Here is a 12,271-nt window from a genome sequence, read left to right as displayed (position 1 = left end):
TCAATAATAGTACTTTCAATTCTGATTGAGAAAAATGTGCCTTGTAAATATTTCTATTTATCTAAATTTGCCCTTGTTCAAAAACGTTTCCTCCACTCTGTGCTTGCTGAAATAACTAACCAAAGACTTTTTCTACTAATAGTGTGTGGAAACACAGAACTATGGACAGTTGCTGATATCATACAAATCTTTTGTTACATATGAAAACCATTTAATTCTGAGTTTTCTTTTTTCCTGAATCAGATCAGACATACACATTTCCATATGATTCTAAAAATTTATATAACAAAGCTAACGACAGTAAGGCTTAAAATGGACTTACAAATATTTGATATAGTGCATATGGATTTAAATGAAAACAAAAGATCACTTAGGACAATTTAGGATTAAAAAAAGATCATTTAGGATTAGCAAGAAAATAAAGCTCACTTAGGATTAAAAAAATTGCTCACCAGGAGCTTATTAAATGTGTTGACTAACCACTATACCCATTCTGTGCTTAGGAAATTTTAAACAACCAATTGACTAAAACTAGAATGTATACTTTCATTTTTATTTAGAAGCATTTATGCTAGGTAAATAAATAGAATATTAGTATCATTAAATTTTCCACTTGGGTACTAAAGTTTGCTTTAAGCACTTTAGAAAAGAGCTTGCATAATCAAGAGACAAGCACTATCTGTATATCATATGGCATGTAAGTAAATATAGATGCTATTGACCAAGTATAATATTCTATTACTGAGACAGTATTATAGATATGATATGCATTATTGTATAATTTTCTAGGAATACTATCTTCTTAACTATAGCCAAACATAATTGATTTCTATTCATAAGTATGTGAAATCATGCCAGTTATCACGGTGATTTTGCTCTTTCCAAGTTGCTACTTTTCTGTATTTTAGCAACATTATAAATCTGTGAAGCATGATGGAAGAGAAAACACACATGAGGTACTTTGCTTGGATACATTTCTTGGCTTTCAGGATCATAAACAGTATGGGCTCTGGAGTTTAAAAACTGGGGACTGCATCCAAGTTGCCACTTATGAGCTGTATAATGTTGAGCAAGTTCCTTAACCTCTCTGTGTCTCAAGTTTTCTCATCTGTAAATGGGCATAAATACCAGTCCTATAGGATTGTGGTGAGGATTAAATGAGAAAATTCATTTAAAGCACTTAGCATAGGGCCTGGCATGTACTAAACATACTCAACAGTTAGCTACCATCACTAAAGCATTGAAGGAGGTTATAGATTATAAATCCTAATTTATTTAAACATCCATGGAGGCATGGGGGAGGAGTTAGATCTTTCTGTAACTAAATGCCTGGGAAGGACCAAATGAAACACAGAAATCCTATCTATTTCTATAATTCAGTTTTATAGATTTCTGTAGTATTTCTACTTAAATTAAAAAGGTTTGCAGCACTCCGTTTGTATATTAAGAACTGCCATTATCAGCACAGGGCTCTAGAGAGGTTTACTCGTGGCCATCCAGGAGGGACAGATTGACCTAGACTTGGAAATCCACTGCTCCAGCTAAAAACACAAGGCTTTCATAATGGCAGCTCTGGCAAAGGAATCAGGTGAGAACACAGAAAAAATTAAATTTATTAATGAAATGGTTTACTTGATAAATTACCTTTTGGTCTGCTAAGCACATGTCTTCATTAGGCTTCTTTAGTTCCTTTGCCATTTCTAATTCCAATCTTCGTTGCTCTAGTTTACGTTCTTTATTTAATCTTTTCTCATCACGTTTTTCTTGCTTTAACCGTTCTTTTTCCTTAAAAAGAAAACCATGTCCACATATTCTGTTTAATCATTATACGTGTTTAAAAAACCTCCAGTTAAAATTTAAAAAGTAATCAAAGTGTTATTTCCATGAAAAAAATTCTCTTAGGATGTTTAGGAATAGACTTGGAATTACATAGAAACAATGACGTATTTTGCTTTTCAGCGTTTTCACCTTTTGAGTTTCAAAATAATCTTATGACTGTATGTATATATACATACATATACAAAATATCAATATTAGTTTCAACCCAGATTATTTCATTATTCAAAATTTATTCAATCCTTTCCCAGGTTATAATATGAGAATAAAATAGTTATTAATAAAAGCAGGTATATAAAATGCACATGGGCAAGTAAATATTCATAAAAAAAAGTTAACTAGTATGAACAAAAATTTTTGTGTAGCTCAAGGAAGCAAGAAAAGATTTACAGCATGAAAATGGAAGCAACATGTTTGAATCTGCAAACGCAGTTCTTTCAAAGTGAATTAGCTAGTCTTAAGACGTGCACCTATGATGAAATAATAATATTATTTACCACTCTAAACAACATTTAAAATAATGTAAAATGGGTTTTGAAGGCAATTCCAAAAGCTTTAAAATTATTTTGGGTAATGGCAACAATATGGAAATAATCATCCTGTTTCTCTGTTGTAGAGTATGGCATTCTTTTGGAAGAAGTGACTTTCTATAATAATACTGGTGTCATTACTTTATCGTCACACATCAAATACAATTCTCTTTTTAAACTGAAGTATAACTGACTTACAATATTATATTGGTTTTAGGTGTACAACACAGTGATTCGATATTTTTACACATTCTGAAATGATCACCATAATCAAGTCTAGTTACCATACAAAGTTATTACAATATTAATGACTATATTCCTTATGCTGTACATTACATCCCCATGGCTTATTTATTTTATAACTGGACATCTTAATTCCTTCACCTATTTCATCCATTCCCCGTAATCCCCCTCCCCTCTGGCAACCACTAGTTTGTTCTCTGTATCTACGAGCTTGTTTCTGTTTTATGTTTGTTTTGCTTTCTAGGTTCTACATATAAGTGAAATCATATCGTGTTTGTCTTTGTCTGACTTATTTCACTTAAGACAATACCCTCCAGGTCCATCCATGCTATCGCAAATGGTAAGATTTCATGCTTTTTTATGGCTGAGTAATATTCCATTGTATATATACATATATATATCATCTTCTTTATCTATTCATCTATTGATGAACACAGAGGTTGCTTCCATGTCTTGGCGATTGTAAATAGTGAAGCAGTGAACATGGGGGGGTGCATGTATCTTTTCGAGTTCGTGTTTCCATTTTCGTTGGATAAATACCTAGGAATGGGATTGCTGAATCATGTGGTAGTTCTATTTTTAAGTTTTTGAGAAACCTCCATATTGTTATCTATAGTGGCTGCACGAGTTTACATTCCCACCAACAGTGGACAAACATCCCCTTTTCTCCACATCCTTGCCAACACTTGTTACTTCTTGTCTTTTTGATAATAGGCATTTTGACAGGTGTGAGGTTATATCTCATTGTCCTCTGCCCACAATCCAATCAAATACAACTATTATTTATTAGAGGAGAAATAATGGTAGAATCAACAGGCAATTCTAAACTATTACCACATACGTCTTTCAATTTTCTTTATTTTTGCCAAAATAAAGTCCAAATCCTTACTTTTGAATTCAGGACTCTCTTCTTTTCCAACCTTATCTCCCACTGTTATAGTCTATGTAAATTTAGTCAAACTATTTGCTATTCCTGATAAACATCTATTGTTTCCTTACCTCCTTATATTGGTGTACTCCAGTTAGGAAGGTCATTATTCCCATCTTGCATACAAATCCTAATTAAAAACCTCCACCTCCTTCCTATTCCTAATTTCTCTTAATTGTCTTACCAATTATAGCTCTTACCTATAATTTTAACCTAGTACTATTGCTTCCTCTAGTATATTAGCATTTTTGCCCATATCTTAACCATCTCCATTTCAATTATCACTGGTAAGACAGCACGCTGACTGCTGCGGCAGAGCATGCCAAGGGGGAGACAGAGAGGAGTGGAGAAGTAATACATTCCCAGCCAAGAGCTGAGAAAGCACGATTCTTGGATATTATTTTTACCTAGTGATATGCAGTATCTTTCGAATTAAAAAAGCATGTCCATAATATGGAATAGAATGTAAAAGTGACATCTATACCTTAGGATGAAATGGAGGTTTGCAAGAAATCTTAGAAATTCATAGGACCTTTATTACTTAAAGACAAGCATCTACTCCCTCAGTGGGATACTTTAAGGGAAACATGGAGTCTCTAAATTTAATGCATTTATTCACTAATTTATTTAGTGACTTCTACTGAATTGTATAGGACTAATACAAATCCTGTGGTTTTGGTATAAAATGACTCTCAAAGAACCAGAGCTTCTAGGATCCCCTCAACGATCAACTAATATTTAAAATGGCATATAAAGACAGTCACAATCTAGCCCCACACAAGTTCTGGTCTCCTATCTCATGATTCTCAGTGAATCTCCCAAACTCTAGGCACATTTTGTGATACAACTGTGTTGAGCAAACAGTGTAACCAGTTTGAGGCACTGCTTGGATGATAATGATAATGATCATGAGGGGAGGAGGGGGGAGGGGGAGGGGGAGGAGAGGGGGAGGAGGGGGAAGAAGAGGAGGAGAAGCAGCAAAGCCAAGAGAGGTATATGCACAAGGTTAAAATTGACTAACCCCCTCTTTGTACCTTCCTCCCAAGACCCCAGAGGTCCTGTTTAGTTGCAACATTGTATTTATGTACCTGTCATCCCCTCTGACTGGAATGCATAGCCCTTCCTACTTCACACAAAAATAAAGCCTGTGTTTTAATTTTTCCCACAGCTAGTTCAGGAATTTTAATATTTCCCCTTTTTGAGCTTCCACATAACTTATTACAGCATTTATTGCACTGAGTGACAATTATTTGTTTAAAGTTGATCTCTCGTACTGTAGTGTGAACTTCTAGAGATCAGAGGAACCAACTTCTGCACCTCTTTGTGGACCTATTCAATTCCCAGCAGTATAATTTGCCAGAAACCCTCAGGAGAGTTTTTAATATTATCTTTGTCTCTGACAACTCAAGCCTGTATCGGTGCAATTTTCCTCTCGCACTGGTCTAAATATTGTTCTTATTTCCAACTATAACAGTTATCATATGTCTCTAATGGACATATACAGTGTGCATTAGCATATAAAAATTATTTAAGCATTGATTAATTTGCTGAATGATTAAATCTACAAATGCCACATTGTTTAAATTTCAGGGCAATAACTTACAGTGTCTACAAATGACTACGAAATATAGCTCTTAACTATAATTTAGATTGACTATAAACAATTACAAGCAAATTAGAATGCCTCCTTCCAATTTTTGGAGGCCTTTATTCCCAACTTTCCCCGTCCTTACGCAGTTTTCTAGATGTAAAAATTTATGAAATAAATGTAGATTCTTGGTATATATGTCATTTACAATAAAATATCTTTTTAGCATCTTAATTATAGTAATGAAATTTTCTGTATCAAAATATTACTAATATCCTAATTAAGAAGTTATTTAAATTTCATTCAAAGTTGCAACACTTTTCAATAGCAAAAATGTTAAATTTAGATTACACTAAATAGCCTAAGATACATAGGGTGAAAATTTAAAATGCATAAAAGGATTATTTTAGGGACTCTAAACGCATAACTGAAAGTATTTCTAGAACTCTATAGCAAAATAACAAAGGTATGAAATGAATTTATTCTGTTTTAGAATCATAGAAGTTTAAAAACTAAGCAATGAGTGTGGTAGGAGGATCTGTTATTATAAAGTTTTACAACTTATCAAATTGCCAAACAGGCCATTTTTAAGAGGCCATGTTGCAAAGATGCCTATGTTTCCTGTATTTTATGATTCTACTGGGTCTCTTAGGTGTTTGCTCTGGGCATAATTAGGAGATTACATTTCTTTTCACAGCAACTGTACTTAAATTTCAAAGACATAAATATTCTTTAAGAGACACAGATTTACCTCAGGGTGCAAGAAGAATAAAGTGTAAATAAGATTAATAACATAAGCCATTTATAGAAGACAGATATAAAGAATAAAAGTGATACTATTTTACGTCACATATTGAGCGTGAGTAGAAAAATTAGGGTAATTTTTTTAAAGGGCCTATTTTTACATTTAAAATGTAATAATAAATTAAGTTTAAACAAATGAAAAAATTATGAATCCATGATAAAAGAAATCTTTATATTTTAAATTTTTAATAAAATTATATATTATTTATATTATATTTTATTGTATTTTACAGGTATAAATATAAAATACTATTTAAAAAGAGTAAAAATTTCCAGTTATCACATTTTCATAAAATCCACCAAAGTATTACACAAAAGTCTGTACTTACTTTAGATTAACTATCACCAAATATTCTCAGAGTAGCTACTACTATACAAATGTCTCCTAAATTAAAATCAAAATTGTTAATTCTTGAGTCAGATAAGTAGAGATTTTAATACATCTAAATTACATTGATAATAATTCGTTCCAAAATTGTGCATGTATCTTTTAAATGTGTATGACATTTAACATTTTACTGAATAGTTAATATAAAATCATTTTACATGGGGTTTTTTTGTGGTTTTTTTTATGGTACACGGGCCTCTCACTGCTGTGGCCTGTCCCGTTGCGGAGCACAAGCTCCGGACGCACAGGCTCAGCGGCCATGGCTCACGGGTCCAGCCGCTCCGGGGCATGTGGGATCTTCCCGGACAGGGGCACGAACCCGTGTCCCCCGCATCGGCAGGCAGACTCTCAACCACTGCGCCACCAGGGAAACCCTTACATGTTTTTAAAGACAATTTAATTTTAAAATTGAAATTAAGTACATTATATAAAATACAATACGCAAGTATGTCATATAAGTACATTTATTATATCTTCAACTGAAAAATGGGTTTGTTTAAACAAAACTGTCTACATGAGCAATTCTTTTTATTTTTCATTAAGTAATGATTAGTATAAATATAGGATTATAAAATATTCTCATGACTTCAATCATTGAATGGGTTATACATTTTTTATGCTTGCAAATTATTAGATGATTTCTGAAACCTGAACTACTCTCTTCTATTTTATGGTTTTGTCTCCTAAAGTGCTGACATAGTCATTCTGTAATAGGTGCATGTTTAACAACCTTTTGTTGTTTATTGATCCTTGGGGAGACACATATACAAAAGACTCTGTTACGGGTACGACGGTTGATTATTCAGATAATATGAGTAAAGTGTTTATAAATTTGTGACTGACATAGTTTGAAGTTTTTATAAATGAAACAGGAGATTTTGAGCTACTTTGTCACACTGCTTAAACCAACCTAAGTTTCCAGTGATTAGTAATAATGAGAGCACAAATATATTAAGACTTGAATTATACTAGGACACAAGCCTTTTTTATTCATGAGGCTGAAGATTATCCTTTCTTACATTATATAATAAAAATATTTATGAACTATGATGATACACTAAAATTAATAGAATAATAAGTAAGGTAATTTATATGTCTGAATATTCTTATTAATTATAGATTTATATAAAGGAAAAACTATAGAAATTAGATTCCTAAGTTAGGGAACCAATATAAATTTGGGATGTTTTTAGTGAAAAATAAGTTAACACTAAATCAAAAACTAAGCTCAGGGCTTCCCTGGTGGCGCAGTGGTTGAGAGTCCGCCTGCCGATGCAGGGAACGCGGGTTCGTGCCCCGGTCCGGGAAGATCCCACATGCCGCGGAGCGGCTGGGCCCGTGAGCCATGGCCGCTGAGCCTGCGCGTCCGGAGCCTGTGCTCCGCAATGGGAGAGGCCACAGCAGTGGGAGGCCCGCGTACCGCAAAAAAAAAAAAAAAAAAGTTAAGATCAGTGTAGTGTACACAAAGAAACATAAAAATGGTGTTTGTGTTACCTTTTTGATGACTATGGGAGTTTCTTGGAATAAATTCAGATGTTATAAGAGATTTTTAATTAACAAGGTGAAATCAATTTTTTAACCTCATAATTCTATAAACATTACCCATAACATCAGCATTTTTGTTTATCTTATTTTTTTCTTCACAACTTAATAATTAAATGTCTAAAGGTATTAAAGTTTAGAATCAAGGGTTACACATAGGCTATTTTAGAATTTTGAGTTGGCCCTGCCTAAGTATCATATGGCTTTAACTTTACAATAAAGTTTGTTCTTTTAACAGTTAATAACAGAAAAAAACTGCAGTTGAGCTGTTAGGAGGTAATAAGAGGCAGAATATGAAGCCAAGATGTGCCCATTACTGGCATTACTCTAGTTACATCTCATGCACATTAATAATGAAGAAATGAACAAATAGACATAGGAAGGGTTTGTTAATATTCACGGAGGTGTAAGTTTATGTAAAAGATATGGTGAAAGTTTGGATTATCAGTAAAAATATATGCCTAGTCACTGCTTAACTGTTTATACTGTAAAGATTTCTCTCTCTGATATGATAAAAAGCGTCTTTAATTTTTTTGCTTTTCCTGCAGCATCTAATTTAATGCTGTGTACACAACAGTCTTTAAGAAATGTAAAAACATACTTAGTTGATTACTAAGATCTATAGGTATCATTCAACAGAGGAACACAATTTAAGATCTGAATAACTGGGGACTTCCCTGGTGGTCCAGTGGTTAAGAAGACTACACAGCTCCCAATGCAGGGGTCGCGGTTTGAACCCTGGTCGGAGGGAACTAGGATCCTGCATACCGCACGGTGTGGCCAAAAAAAAAAATCTGAATAACTGGTAAAATTCTCTAGTCCTGTTCACAGGTCTATAGTTACCAGAGGATAAAAACATTTTGAGAATTCAGCTTTACCTATGGGATTCTCTCAAACATCCTGATAAAGGATTATTTGTAACATATGTTATTGTATTGTTATTTTAAATAATAGTTCCTAAGTGTTTAAAAAAAGAAAACCACCTAGAATAAAGTAAAATGACTTTATTATTATTATATAAAGAAAATTATATAGACAGAAAACATATAATGTACTCTGTTCTGGGAAGGCCTCTTTGATAAGTTAATATTTGACCTATGACTGAACAATAGACAAGAACCACTTGAATATTCAGTGGAAGAACAGCAACAGTAAAGACCCTTTGTTTAGAAATAATAAAAAGACAAAAATGACTGGAACATAGTACATAAGGTACAAATTGTATGAGGTAAAGTTGGAGAGGTTGGCAGAGGTCAGAGCATGTGGGTCTGATATGTCACTGGTGAGGAATTTGGACTTTATTACTATTGTAATGAGAAGCCACTGGATAGTGTTTATCCAGATATAATCTGGTTTCTTTTTTGAATAGATCACTCCGGCTACTCTGTGGAGAATGCATAGGGAGTGTGCTGAGGAAAGCAAGAATGAAAGCAGGGAAAACAGGTTCTTTAAGTTATTATGCTTTAAGCTGTTACTTTATGTATACATGCATGCACACGTGCGTACACACATATATTTTTGGTTTGATATTTTGGCAGTTTTCTTGCATTTCTTTTCTAATTACTCATGCTTGATACGGGCAGCCCTATCACGAACTTGCATTGCTCCAATGTAGGTGGGTTAATTTTCCTTTAGTTTCTTCTCACTTTATCTGATAATTGTTTTTATATTTCAAAGTACTTCAAATTGAAGAGTATTTTGTAATGCTATTGATGTTCCTTTTTTTCTGAGGATGAAGGTAGCTAGAAGAGAGAGAGCTGTACCCGGTTTCTCATATCCCTTTCCGAGTTTTATTGGAAGCAGTGTACCTGATTTCACTCTATCTAGTCAAGGGTATATCCTTTTCCCATGAAAGATGCTCTTGGGTCTTGAGAGATTCTTAGAAGATTTCATTTGAATTATCTTCATTTATCCCATGGTTGCTACCTTCCACTCAATGCAGATCTTACTCACCTCTCTTCAGCAGCTTTTCTTACTCTCCTCCCAGGCCACAGAGCAAATATAAAAAAACCAGTGAGAGAGGTCATGACTTTTGGGCCTTTTGGGTACCTCTTAACCTGAGCATTCACTCCCTCGGATGATCTTATCCTTACTATTCTCTTGGGTGTCCCCTTCTACCAAATCCTAGTACGTCTGGAGAAAATGCTCTTGGTTATTTTCATTATTCTGCCTTTCTTTAGCTTTCCTCTCCAAGAGGAAAAATCAGAATAACAAGCCCTGGTTCTTCTTGGTCCTTCTGGTAAGAGGAATACCTGGCAGGGAAGAACTTGACTCTTGAGGGATATTCCAGGTCTTTTCCCTGAGTTACTCCCTCAGTTCCCATCTCTCCAGATAGGAGAAAATTAGGTCGAGCTTTTAGAATTTTAATTAATCCCCTTCCTTACTCTTCCCGCCACTGCATTCAGAAGGGAACAGAGTTCGCAGCCATGCCCAATCCTGGAATCTGTCACCTCTCTCTCTTTCCCTGCCTGTCATTTTTCAGAGATTGTGGTTATAAATCCATGTGTAGATTCCCTTGTTGTGTTAGGTGTGGAGGGTGTCAGTGGCCCTGGATAATTAACAAGTAAGGAAAAAACACCTACATAGTAATAAATAACTTATTGTGATAAGTAAGTAGGCACTATGTGGTGCCAGGCACCGTTCCAAGAACTTTACACATACGCTCATATAGACACACACCCATTTAATCATAACTACAAACCCTATGAAATAGGAATTAGTATCATCTCCATTTTACAGATGAAAAACCTGAATCGCAGAGCGGTTAAATAACTTGCCCAAGGTCATATAGCTGGAATGTATGAAATTAGAATTCAAATCCTGATCATTTGGTTACAATGTCCAGGTTCCTAAACAATACACATACTGTGCCTTCATATTAGAAATCTGTAATGAGAGTTTAAGCCACAGCTGAGGCTAAAAAACTGAAATATAGGGCACTCAACTTCTAGACCAAATAGTCTCATTTTCATTAATTATTATTTATTAAATGCTTATCCCACTTGATAATCTTATAATCCTACCAGAATCATTTTCTCAATTTTAAAGAAGAAATAACCTGATGAGCTTAAAGCAAGTTGGTTTAGAGCCAGCATAGGTATTTGAGTCTCTGAAACTCCAAAGCCCTGGTTATAATGGCCATACCTCTATTCAACTGTTTTAATTCAGAATGCATTCCTTTGTAACATTTTTTAACCTTTAAGTAATTTCTATTAACATCCATATAAGTTCATTTTGACTTATTGCAATAATTTTCTTATTCTGAAGTATATGGTAAAAGTCTATTTCAAAGATAGTACTTAGGCCTAATTTTACACATAGAATGCTAAAGAGTAATTCTGAGGGCAGAAGTCCACGGCTGAACTGACTGATGTTTGAATTAGGACACATAGGACTTGTCTAGGCATGCCTGTAATTTTGTGAAACTCTGGTCACAGTAAGAAGAATTCATTTTATCCAAATGAATGCCATTCACTATATTTTAAAAAGGTAATTAAAATCTCAGCCAAGAAAATTAACTCATACATTGGAATCCATCCTATGGATTCTTTTATGTTCTAACACTTGGTTACTATCTCTAACCTTTCGTTTGCTTATGTATGAGAGTCGGTAAATCATGACAATCCCTACTCCAAAAAATCTATACTTAGAAGAGCCAATGTTTTAAGAAAAAATATTAATTTATGACAAGATAATATTTTTCCAGAAACATACACTTACTTCTGCTTTTTTACGCGCTTCCATAGCTTTCATAAGCATCATATGTTGTCTCCTTCTCTCTCGTTCCTATTAGGCCAGATAAAATTAGGAATATAACTCAACCATAGTTAATAGTTTGATTTTCAAATGGAAAAACAAAACAAAACAGAACAAAAAAACTCGGTATAGCATGTTTAGCATTTATAGACAAGTCACAGTAAATACTAAATATAAGACAAGAATGGCCAGTCTGTGCATGTTTTAGTTCAGGTTTAGAAAGCAAATACAAGAACAATCAAAAGCAAAAAGGTAAAGCAATGAACATGGAGACAGTGTAAACAGAAGCATACAAGGTTTACTTATGGTCAGTTGTGATGCTCCTTCAAAAGCTGGCAGAACAAAAAGCATAATGGTTGGCTGGAACAGGTCAGTTACCTTACATCTGCTATTAGAAAAACCACAAATATGTACTACAGCCAATTAAACCAAAGGTTGTGCTGTTCTTAAATTTTTAGATCAGGTAGAAATTGATTTATATTCACTTTCACTTCATGGTTTTAGAATTAGTTATTTTTATTTCAAGTATACTATCATTTTGTAAATCCAATAAGCCACCGACAAATTAGAAAGTTTTTTTCAAGCTGTTATAGGCATGATTCATATAACAACATCAATGAAATGGGATATTCCTGTTTACTGATGTCTGCCACTTG

The 12,271-nt window shown here is 34.0% G+C and overlaps 1 protein-coding gene across 1 annotated transcript in view; it reads right to left on the bottom strand.

Moving 5' to 3' along the window:
• Nucleotides 1-12,271, bottom strand: part of BAZ2B (bromodomain adjacent to zinc finger domain 2B) — a 390,367-nt gene that overhangs the window by 60,127 nt on the left and 317,969 nt on the right. The window contains exons 23-24 of the mRNA XM_060152812.1: nt 11,580-11,645; nt 1,645-1,785 (exon numbers count right to left, since the gene is read on the bottom strand). Coding sequence (XP_060008795.1) covers nt 1,645-1,785; nt 11,580-11,645 — 207 coding nt within the window. The remainder of the gene's footprint in view (nt 1-1,644; nt 1,786-11,579; nt 11,646-12,271) is intronic.

The sequence above is a fragment of the Lagenorhynchus albirostris genome, chromosome 6 (assembly GCF_949774975.1).
Source record: "Lagenorhynchus albirostris chromosome 6, mLagAlb1.1, whole genome shotgun sequence".
Lineage (NCBI taxonomy): Eukaryota > Metazoa > Chordata > Mammalia > Artiodactyla > Delphinidae > Lagenorhynchus > Lagenorhynchus albirostris.
Note: the sequence above shows the minus strand (reverse complement) of the source record. Positions and strands in the feature narration are given on the sequence as shown.